The following is a 12,882-nucleotide window of genomic DNA, read 5'->3' on the forward strand; positions in this document are numbered from 1 at the left end:
CAGTGAGAACATGAACCATCCACAAACGCCGCCTCGGTGTGATCGCGGCCCAAACACACGAGACAGCGCCTGTGGCCGTCTGAAGCGGAGAGCACTCTACCGCATCCAGGAACAACACAGGGGCGGAAGGGCATCTTGAGAAAGACGCGTTCTGAAAAGAATGTTCAACGCCGCTGTGTTTTGCTCTTTTAGAGAAATTACTCTTTTAATAGGAATTGCTGTTTTAATACACAGTGTGTGTGTGTGTGTCTGCGCTGTCGAAGCGCTCAGGGGCAACAATGCACGCCGTGCAAAGTAGAGAAAGCCGCTGTTGTGCGCCGTCAAATCCAACAGCAAGCAGATCGTCAGAGATACAGGAACGTTCAGGGTGTGTATTCTCGCAGCAGACTGCAAACAGACCATCGGCTCCGAAGAAATTGTCTGAATGAACTCCCGTATTTGCCCCGCTTAAATACCCGTATGTCCGGGGGCGGGGTATGCAAATACTGACTGCCAACTCCCATTGGCCCTTTTCAATAAGATCAGAGGTGAATATCGGCGCTCAAGAGAGACCCCTAGTGTCGCTTCTCCGACACAACATGGAGAGAGCGACAGAAGTGGAACAGGTAGTTCTTAATTTCTGTATTCTGCAAGTTTTTTTTCTTTGCATGTGTCTATATTTTTATTTCTTACTTCAGAAGCAAATAACAATATAAACTGTCCACAATGGCTGCGTGTGTATGCGTGCCTTGACAAATTTCTTTCTTGCTAAGCCATTGATGTTTTTCATTTGCGTGTCCTTCAGTTGCTGGGTAATTACAGTATGATGTACTGCAGGTGATTGTTACTCTTTACCGTTTGTTCATGGAAAATAATTAAATCACTTTCAGGATATGGTGCGTTCTTCACAGAGTTTTTGTGTGAGAGCAAAACAGTACCACATTAGCTGCTAAATCACTGATTTGGTGTGTCTGATAGGATTACAGAAAATTGACTAAAAGGAAACTGACAGTCATATTGAAGATGGAAATTTGTGCTCCAGAATTGCATGAATTTGTATATCTCATACTACCTGACTAATTTGATGTATGTTTTCACAGCTGTAATAGCCACAGCTTCCAGCACAACCACATTTATGACAACAATTTCCAATTCCACAGGCAGAATTGCCTTGACAATGAGACAGATTGAGGAAGTTTCACTTCCTTACCTGTCACTCACTCGACATTGTGTCGATCTAGTGACACTAGGGGTCACTCTTGGGAACCCGAGACACCTCTGATCTTTGATAAAAGGCCAATGGGAATTGGCGAGTGGTATTTTCATGCCCCTCCCCCGGCCATACGGGTATAAAGGAGGGGGCGTGCATACCGCTCATTCAGATTTTCTCTTCGGAGCGAGCAGTCACTATTTCATTGAGAAATAAGCAAGCTGAATTCCAACAGTTTCCATTCACCTTTTTAAAGATGCCCTTCTGGTTGTGTGTTATTCCTGGATGCAGTTGATATCTCTCGCCTTCAGATGGCCACGATCCCTGTCTTTCGTGCCTGGGCACTGCGCACGCCGAGACATCTTTCGTGAATGCGTCATGTTGTCATCGTCATTGTTGTGCATTTAACAAACTGTGCCGTTTATGATTAAATCATTATACTTGGGCATATCACAATTTTATTTTAATTCATTGTGCATTCAGACATTTCATTAATTTATAAATTATTCTGTTTTCATGACTGGATTCCTCGATTCCATCCATGTTTTCCGCATTGTGTAAATCATAGGGCCTTATTAATGCATCATAGAATCCTTCTGAACATTCTTAATGTTTGCTGTTTCTGATTATGTGTTATGTATCACTCAAAACAGGACCAACAAGCACTCTATCTGGCAGCACAACTACAGTATTCCAAAGCAATGTCACAACTCCAGTCATACCAACACATGATGGTAATGTCACATCTCTATCTCTACCTACTCAAAGTAATGTGACAAGCTCATCCACAACTACACAGGGAAATGCTACAAGTTCATCAGTGAGTACACCAGGGAATGCCACAATTCCACTCTTGACTACATCAAGCCATGCCACAGTTCCACCTACAATTGTAAAAACAACAGCAGCCAACAACACAAGACCACCTGTATCTACACCAGGGAATGCTACAAACCATCCTGTATCTGCACCAGGAACAACCACAAATCCTCCTGTAACTGCACCAGGCAATGCCACAACTTCTTTACCTGTGCAAGGGAACAGCACAACACAGTTAATAACTACAAGAGGCAATGCCACTAGTCCTTTTAGTACATTAGGCAACACTACAGCAACAATTTCAACAACAGGCAGTGTCACTACTACTACACCCCGAAGTACAGCAGGAAATTCAACAATTACAGCACAAACTTCACCAAAAAATGCCACAACTCCACCGATAACTACCCTAAGCAATGGGACATTTCCACACTTAACCACACATGTTTCAATACAAACTACACCTGGGAATGTCACAATACCACCCATCACTACAATATGGAATGCTACCACACAACAAAATATACAAGGTAATGCTACAGCACCACCCATCATTACACCAGAGAATGCTACAACACAACAAATCACTTCACTAGGGAACATTACAACACCAACCATCACTACACAAGGGAATGCTACCATACAACAGAGTACACAAGGGAATGCTACAGCACCACCCATTATTACACCAGTGAATGCTACAACACCACCCATCACTACACAAGGGAACAATACAACACCAATCATCACTACACCAGGGAATGCTACAACACTACCCATAACTACACCAGGAAACGCTACAACAATACCCATCACTACAACAGGGAATGCTACCACTCAACAAACTACACAAGGTAATGCTACAGCACCACCCATCATTACACCAGGGAATGCTACAACACAACACATCACTTCACTAGGGAACAGTACAACACCAATCATCACTACACCAGGGAATGCTACAAAACTACCCATAACTACACCAGGAAACGCTACAACACTACCCATCACTACAAAAGGGAATGATACCACACAACAAACTACACAAGGTAATGCTACAGCACCACCCATCATTACACCAGGGAATGCTACAACACAACACATCACTACAGTAGGTAACAATACAACACTAATCATCACTACACCAGGGAATGCTACAACACTACCCATAACTACACCAGGAAACGCTACAACACCACCCATAACTTCAACAGGGAATGCTACCACACAACAAACTACACAAGGGAATGCTACAACTCCATCAGTCAATACACAAGGGAATGCAACCACACCACTTACTACACCAGGGAATGCTACAACACTACCCATTACCACACCAGGGAACACTACAACACCACCTACAACTACACCAGGAAACGCTACAACACCACCCATCACAACAACAGAGAAGGCAAACACACCAATAACTACACCAGGGAACTCTACAGGACCACCCATTTTTACACCAGGGAACACTACAACACATCCCATCTCTACACCAGGGAATGCTACAATACCACTATCTACATCAGGGAATGCTACAACACCACCCATTACTACACTAGGGAATGCTACAACAATACCCATAACTAAACCAGGAAATGCTACAACACCACCCATCACTACAAAAGAGAATGCTACCACACAACAAACTACACAAGGGAACGCTACAGTACCAACCATCATTACACCAGGGAATATTACAACATCACCCATTACTACACAAGGGAACACTACAACACATCCCATCTCTACACCAGGGAATGCTACCATACCACTAACTACACCAGGGAATGCTACAACACCACCAATTACTACATCAGGGAATGCTACAACACTGCCCATACCTACACCAGGAAATGCTACAACACCACCCATTACTACATCAGGGAATGCTACAACACCATCAATCACTACATTAGGGAATGCAACCACACCACTTACTACACCAGAGAATGCTACAACACAACCCATCACAACAACAGGGAATGCTAACACACTGCTAACTACACCAGGGAACGCTACAGGACCACCCATCATTACACCAGGGAATGCTACAACACCACCCATCACTACACTTTGGAACACTACAACACCACCTATCACTACACAAGGGAATGCTACAGCACCTCCCATCTCTACACCAGTGAATGCTACCATAGCACTAACTACATCAGGGAATGCTACAACACCACCCATTACCACACCAGTGAACGCTACAACACCACCTACCATTACACCAGGGAACGCTACAACAACTCCCATCACAACAACAGGTAATGCTAGCACACCACTAACTACACAAGGGAACGAAACAGGACCACCCATCATAACACCAGGGAATGCTACAACAACACCCATGGCAACAACAGGGAATGCTAGCACACCACTATCTACACCAGGGAACGCTACAGGACTACCAATCATTACACCAGGGAATGCTACAACACCACCACTCACTTCAGTTTGGAACACTTCAACACCATCCATCACTACACCAGGAAACACTACAGCATCACCCATCACTACACCAGGGAATACTACCACAGCACTAACTACACCATTGAACGCTACAGAACCACCCATTACTACGCAAGAGAATGCTACCACACCACTAACTACACCAGGGAATGCTACAAAACTACCCATATCTACACCAGGAAATGCTACAACACCACCCATCACTACAATAGGGAATGCTACCACACAACAAACTACACCAGGGAATGCTACAGCACCACCCATTATTACACCAGGGAACATTACATCACCACCCATTACTACACAAGAGAATTCTACAACACCATCAATAACTACACTAGAGAATGCAACCACACCACTTACTACACCAGGGAATGCTACAACACCACCCATTACCACACCAGGGAATGCTACAACACCACCTACCACTACAGCAGGGAACACTACAACACCACCCATCACAACAACAAGGAATGCAAGCACACCACTAACTACACCAGGGAACGCTACAGGATCACCATTCATTACACCAGGAAATGCTACAACACCACCCATCACTTCAGTTTGGAACACTACAACACCACACATCACTACACAAGGGAATGCTACAACACATCCTATCTCTACACCAGAGAATGCTACCATATCACTAACTACATCAGGAAACGCTACAACACTACCCATTACTACATCAGGGAATGTTACAACACTACCCATTCCTACACTAGGGAATGCTACAACACTACCCATAACTACACCAGGAAACAATACAACACCACCCATCACTACAACAGGGAATGCTTCCACACAACTAACTACACAAGGGAACACTACAGCACCACCCATAATTACACCAGGGAATATTACAACATCACCCATTACTACACAAGGGAATGCTACAACACCTTCAATCACTTCACTAGGGAATGCAACCACACCACTTACTACACCTGGGAACGCTACAGCACCACCCATTACCACACCAGGGAATGCTACAACACCAGCTAACACTACACCAGAGAACGCTACAACACCACCCATCACAACAACAGGGAATGCTAGCACACCGCTAACTACACCAGGGAACGCTACAGGACCACCCATCATAACACCAGGGAATGCTACAACACCACTAACTACACCAGGGAACGCTACAGGATCACCCTTCATTACACCAGGAAATGCTACAACACCACCCATCACTTCAGTTTGGAACACTACAACACCACCCATCACTACACAAGGGAATGCTACAACACACCCTATCTCTACACCAGGGAATGCTACCATATCACTAACTACATCAGGGAACGCTACAACACCACCCATTACTACACCAGGGAATGCTACAACACCACCACTCACTTCAGTTTGGAACACTTCAACACCATCCATCACTACACCAGGAAACACTACAGCATCACCCAAAACTACACCAGGGAATACTACCACAGCACTAACTACACCATTGAACGCTACAGAACCACCTATTACTACGCAAGAGAATGCTACCACACCACTAACTACACCAGGGAATGCTACAAAACTACCCATATCTACACCAGGAAATGCTACAACACCACCCATCACTACAATAGGGAATGCTACCACACAACAAACTACACCAGGGAATGCTACAGCACCACCCATTATTACACCAGGGAACATTACAACACCACCCATTACTACACAAGAGAATTCTACAACACCATCAATAACTACACTAGAGAATGCAACCACACCACTTACTACACCAGGGAATGCTACAACACCACCCATTACCACACCAGGGAATGCTACAACACCACCTACCACTACAGCAGGGAACACTACAACACCACCCATCACAACAACAAGGAATGCAAGCACACCACTAACTACACCAGGGAACGCTACAGGATCACCCTTCATTACACCAGGAAATGCTACAACACCACCCATCACTTCAGTTTGGAACACTACAACACCACACATCACTACACAAGGGAATGCTACAACACATCCTATCTCTACACCAGAAAATGCTACCATATCTCTAACTACATCAGGAAACGCTACAACACTACCCATTACTACATCAGGGAATGTTACAACACTACCCATTCCTACACTAGGGAATGCTACAACACTACCCATAACTACACCAGGAAACAATACAACACCACCCATCACTACAACAGGGAATGCTTCCACACAACTAACTACACAAGGGAACACTACAGCACCACCCATAATTACACCAGGGAATATTACAACATCACCCATTACTACACAAGGGCATGCTACAACACCTTCATTCACTACACTAGGGAATGCAACCACACCACTTACTACACCTGGGAACGCTACAGCACCACCCATTACCACACCAGGGAATGCTACAACACCAGCTAACACTACACCAGAGAACGCTACAACACCACCCATCACAACAACAGGGAATGCTAGCACACCGCTAACTACACCAGGGAATGCTACAGGACCACCCATCATAACACCAGGGAATGCTACAACACCACTAACTACACTAGGGAACGCTACAGGATCACCCTTCATTACACCAGGAAATGCTACAACACCACCCATCACTTCAGTTTGGAACACTACAACACCACCCATCACAACAACAAGGAATGCAAGCACACCACTAACTACACCAGGGAACGCTACAGGATCACCCTTCATTACACCAGGAAATGCTACAACACCACCCATCACTTCAGTTTGGAACACTACAACACCACACATCACTACACAAGGGAATGCTACAACACACCCTATCTCTACACCAGGGAATGCTACCATATCACTAACTACATCAGGGAACGCTACAACACCACCCATTACTACATCAGGGAATGTTACAACACTACCCATTCCTACACTAGGGAATGCTACAACACTACCCATAACTACACCAGGAAACAAAACAACACCACCCATCACTACAACAGGGAATGCTACCACACAACTAACTACACAAGGGAACACTACAGCACCACCCATAATTACACCAGGGAATATTACAACATCACCCATTACTACACAAGGGAATGCTACAACACCTTCAATCACTACACTAGGGAATGCAACCACACCCCTTACTACACCAGGGAACACTACAGCACCACCCATTACCACTCCAGGGAATGCTACAACACCAGCTAACACTACACCAGAGAACGCTACAACACCACCCATCACAACAACAGGGAATGCTAGCACACCGCTAACTACACCAGGGAACGCTACAGGACCACCCATCATAACACCAGGGAATGCTACCATACCACTAACTACATCAGGGAATGCTACAACACCACCCATTACTACATCAGGGAACTCTACAACACCACCTTCCACTACACCAGGGAACACTACAACACCACCCATCACTACACAATGGAATGCTACAACACATCCTATGTCTACACCATGGAATACTACCATATCACTAACTACATCAGGAAATGCTACAACACCACCCATTACTACATCAGGGAATGCTACAACACCACCCATTACTACTCTAGGGAATGCTACAACACTACCTATAGCTACACCAGGAAACACTACAACACCACCCATCTCTACAACAGGGAATGCTACCACTCAACAAACTACACAAGGGAATGTAACAGCACCACCCATCATTACACCAGGGAATATTACAACACCACCCATTACTACACAAGGGAATACTACAACACCATCAATCACTACACTAGAGAATGCAACCACACCACTTACTACAGCAGGGAATGCTACAACACCACCTATTACCACACCAGGGAATGCTACAACACCATCTACCACTACACCAGGGAACGCTACAACACCACACATCACAACAACAGGGAATGCTAGCACACCACTACCTACACCAGGGAATGCTACAACACCACCCATCACTACACAAGGGAATGCTACAGCACTTCCCATCACTACACCAGGGAATGCTACCATACCACTAACTACATTAGGGAACGCTACAACACCACCCATTACTATACCAGGGAACGCTACACTACCACCTACCACTACACCAGAGAATGCTACAACACCATCAATCTCTACACTAGGGAATGCAACCAAACCACTTACTACACCAGGGAACGCTACAACACCACCCATTACCACACCAGGGAACTCTACAACACTACCTATCACTACACCAGGGAACACTACAACACCACCCATCACTACACAATGGAATGCTACAACACATCCTATCTCTACACCAGGGAATACTACCATATCACTAACTACATCATGGAATGCTACAACACCACCCATTACTACATCAGGGAATGCTACAACACCACCCATTACTACTCTAGGGAATGCTACAACACTACCTATAGCTACACCAGGAAACGCTACAACACCACCCATCACTACAACAGGGAATGCTACCACTCAACAAACTACACAAGGGAATGCAACAGCACCACCCATCATTACACCAGGGAATATTACAACACCACCCATTACTACACAAGGGAATACTACAACACCATCAATCACTACACTAGAGAATGCAACCACACCACTTACTACACCAGGGAATGCTACAACACCACCCATTACCACACCAGGGAATGCTACAACACCATCTACCACTACACCAGGGAATGCTACAACATCACACATCACAACAACAGGGAATACTAGCACACCACTAACTACACCAGGGAATACTACAACACCACCCATCACTACACAAGGATATGCTACAACGCCTCCCATCTCTACACCAGAGAATGCTACCATACCACTAACTACATTAGGGAACGCTACAACACCACCCATTACTACATCAGGGAATGCTACAACACCACCCATTACTACATTAGGGAATGCTACAACACTACCCATAACTACACAAGGAAATGCTACAACGCCACCCATTACCACTCCAGGGATTGCTACCACACCACTAACTACACCAGGGAACACTACAACACCATCCATCACTACACCAGGAAACACTACAGAACCACTCATTACTACACAAGGGAATGCTACCACACCACTCACTACACCAGCGAATACAACACCACCTCTAACCACAGGCATCTCTACAAATGGACCCATTGTAACTACTAACCCAACTAACACCACAACACCACCAGGTGTGTTTGAGTGAATGAGTTGTGTGTGTAAGATCATGCAATGCTAATCCTCACCTGTGCCTTTAATGCGTTCTCTCTTTTATAAACCCTTAGTGATCTGGCATATTTTTGTGTTCTTTTTTCTTATAGCTACCTGCCCTGCAGTGCCCTGCCCACCCCTCAGTGTTTGTGTGAATTCCATCTGTCAGTGTCTGGCTGGAACAATTCTATTAAATTATACTTGTGTGGAAAGTAAGTGTCAGATGTCAAGACTTGGTGTTGAGAACAACGCAACACTCCTTCTCAACTCTTACCCTCTTTCTCACATCCTCTTTATTTCCAGCTAAAACCTTCCCCATTTCCCTTCGGGTGAACCGCACTTTTCTAAGTGCCATGAATGATCCCAATTCACTCGAATTCCGGCAAACTGCTAACGAGATAATTTCTGCGGTAGGTCACACATTTACCATACCTACTGTTTCCTAACCACTAACTATTTCAAAGATTTACCTTCATGCACTGGAATTGTGTGAAATGTTGGTCTTGCTCTACATGTTGTGAGAAGGCTTGGAGGGCATTATTTGAATAAAATGTTATGTTAATATATTCAGAGATCTTTGTCATCACATTTAGATTTTCAAAATTAGGATAGAAGTTTAAATATTTTGAAAATAAAATGTTTTCAAAAACATCAAATACAAATAAATACTTTAAGGAATGACTGGGACTGTACAATTATAATTGAATTTAAAATAATATTTATTATGTAACTTAAGTTTCATTTAATATGTTTTATTAATATGAGTTAATATCTTATAATTAGGGCTGTCAATCGATTACAATTTTTAATCGAATTAATTATGTGGTGTTCCAATTAATCACAATGAATAGCATATACAAATATTTGCTGAGAAAGCCCCTCACATAACAATAATTCAATATATAATGATGAAATAATTATACATAGCTATCTTTAAACATTAAAAAAGTATATATATATATATATATTAGGGCTGTCGATTTAATGCGTTAATAACGTGCAATTAATTTTACAAAAAATAACACGTTTAAAGAATTTACGCAATTAATCACAATGCTTTCTGCTATATTCTGTATACAAGTATATTACTCTATATTGCTTTGGTTTTACAGTATTTTTCAATGTATTATTATAGCTTAATAGCCATGCCTACAAAGTTTCAATAAACATTGGACTACCTTTTCTCAGTGTGAATGTAAATACTGTAAAAAATTCTGAAGCATTTTCCTTCACACTCTATATACTGCAAGTCTTTTTCTCTCCTTCTCTCATAGGTAAATGCAGCTCTGCATAACCAGCAAAACTACATTAACAGCACTGTCCTTAAGCTAACGTAAGTGTCCATTTTTTACACCTTTGTAAATATGAATCATAGTTAACAATTATTAATCTCTTTGTAAATATGAATCATAGTTAACAATTATTAATCTCTGTTTAAATGATTCCAGTCCTGGCAGTGTAGTGGCCTTAGTGAACAGTTTTTTTGAGCTCAATTCTCCAGCCACCCAGGATTCGTTTGGAACAGCCATGGATACTGCTATAAAAGACTGTGGGGCAGAGAATTGTGGCATCCTTGCTGATGCTCAATACACACGTGAGTATCTTTAAAAAAATGCCTCCTGGACAGTTTTTTTTTTATTTATTTCAGTCTGCAACTGTATTAAATGGAATTTCATTATCAAGGTTCGGGAGGAGCAAGTTCATTTAATCAGACCAATCACACATCCGGAGTAAGCATACTGTATATAAAAAGCTGCTTACGTCTACATGGCATCAAGTCTTCTGATCCACCTCCCCATCTCCTATCTATTCATCAATAACTAATCTATGTCCGGGGGGCTATTTGAGCTCAGTTTAAGCCTCGAGCCTCGAGCCCTTCACCCAGGGCAGCGAGCCAAACATGTTTACACTATCCTCAATGCAGGATTTAGGATAGTGTAAACATTAACTAGTGAACTACTGAAATGGCCAAGAGTGTTCCTTACATATTTCAGGAAAAAAAAAATAGCCCATATCTCCATAGCCCAAAAATAAAAACATTTAATACAGTGCCTGTGCCAAAACTTTGTGGGGGTTTACCGATGTTCAGCCATGACTATGGCTAAGTATTGTTTTAAGGAGTTTGACAGGTGTAAAGAGGCCAAATGATTGTCTCTGTATAAACTGTACTGCATCCCCTCATTCTATCATGTCTATGTCTCTCTAGAAACTGATCTCTGTCAGCAGGAGCCTTTTCCTTGCGATGTTGTCTCTACAGTGTGTGCAACCAGAGATGGTCTTCCTAACTGTGTCTGCAAACCTGGCTATGTACCTAGCCCTTACCAGAGGAAGAGCTGTAAAGGTGAGTGCGTGTATTTCTTTATTACACCCTTTACTGTGTGTTGTAAAGAATAGAAGAGGAAGTGCAGTTTTGTGTAAGCAATCGTGTTTGTGTGTGCATATCATTTTCAGCAGTGACCTTTGAGCTTGGCGTGGTTTTGTCCAGAGTAACAGCCAGGGGTGGACAGGGAAGAGAAATAGGCCTGGTATTTTACATAGAAACTGGCCCAAAAGTTGCCTTAGTAGTCGCTGTCCTTTTCTGCATATCGCTGCCCCCTTCGTCATATCGCGGTGCCGTTTTGTGGCCCGTTCTGCATAATATGGCGGCTCATTTCAGCTTAGTCCCAGTTCTCCCGATGGCCAGTCCACCCCTGATTGGCCCCAAAGTGTGTCGGCCCACCAGGAAAATGCACGGTGCCAGATTACCAATCCAGCCCTGTTAACAGCCAAATGAATTCTGATCATACCAAATTTGAAATAATGCAGTTTTAATGTTGTGTACACATAAATTCGTTCCGGTCTTTTTTTTTTTCTTCGATTCATCCCACCACCTTTTAATAATTCTCTCTCACTAATTACTGTCTATTCTTTTCATAGTCTGCCCCAGTGGACAGAAAGCACAAGGAGACAACTGTGTACCGTGAGTACTTTCTTCTGTTACTTTAATACACATCATTCCTTAAACTACTCTATAAACTTGTGTGTCCAATAGATTAAATGCATACTCAGAGAGTGACAGAAATTTTGTGGTTGAGTGCATGACCGGTGTATGAGTAACAGGCCCATTGCACATAGGGGCCACAGTTTGTTCCTGGCAGGCAGCAGATACCCTAACCCATCCCCCACTCTAATCCTAACCATTTGGAGCCTTTAAAGCAGATTAGCCTGCAAGGAACAACAGATGGCACCTTTCTCCCATC

General features: G+C 43.3%; 1 protein-coding gene across 1 annotated transcript in view; it reads left to right on the forward strand.

Annotated features, from left to right (window-relative positions):
* Nucleotides 1-12,882, forward strand: part of LOC127648116 (mucin-2-like) — a 47,232-nt gene that overhangs the window by 15,791 nt on the left and 18,559 nt on the right. The window contains exons 2-8 of the mRNA XM_052132720.1: nt 1,843-9,624; nt 9,754-9,855; nt 9,947-10,053; nt 10,918-10,976; nt 11,092-11,237; nt 11,850-11,984; nt 12,560-12,602. Of these exons, the coding sequence (XP_051988680.1) occupies nt 1,843-9,624; nt 9,754-9,855; nt 9,947-10,053; nt 10,918-10,976; nt 11,092-11,237; nt 11,850-11,984; nt 12,560-12,602 (8,374 nt within the window). The remainder of the gene's footprint in view (nt 1-1,842; nt 9,625-9,753; nt 9,856-9,946; nt 10,054-10,917; nt 10,977-11,091; nt 11,238-11,849; nt 11,985-12,559; nt 12,603-12,882) is intronic.

Source organism: Xyrauchen texanus, chromosome 8, assembly GCF_025860055.1.
Source record: "Xyrauchen texanus isolate HMW12.3.18 chromosome 8, RBS_HiC_50CHRs, whole genome shotgun sequence".
NCBI classification, from domain to species: Eukaryota; Metazoa; Chordata; class Actinopteri; order Cypriniformes; family Catostomidae; genus Xyrauchen; species Xyrauchen texanus.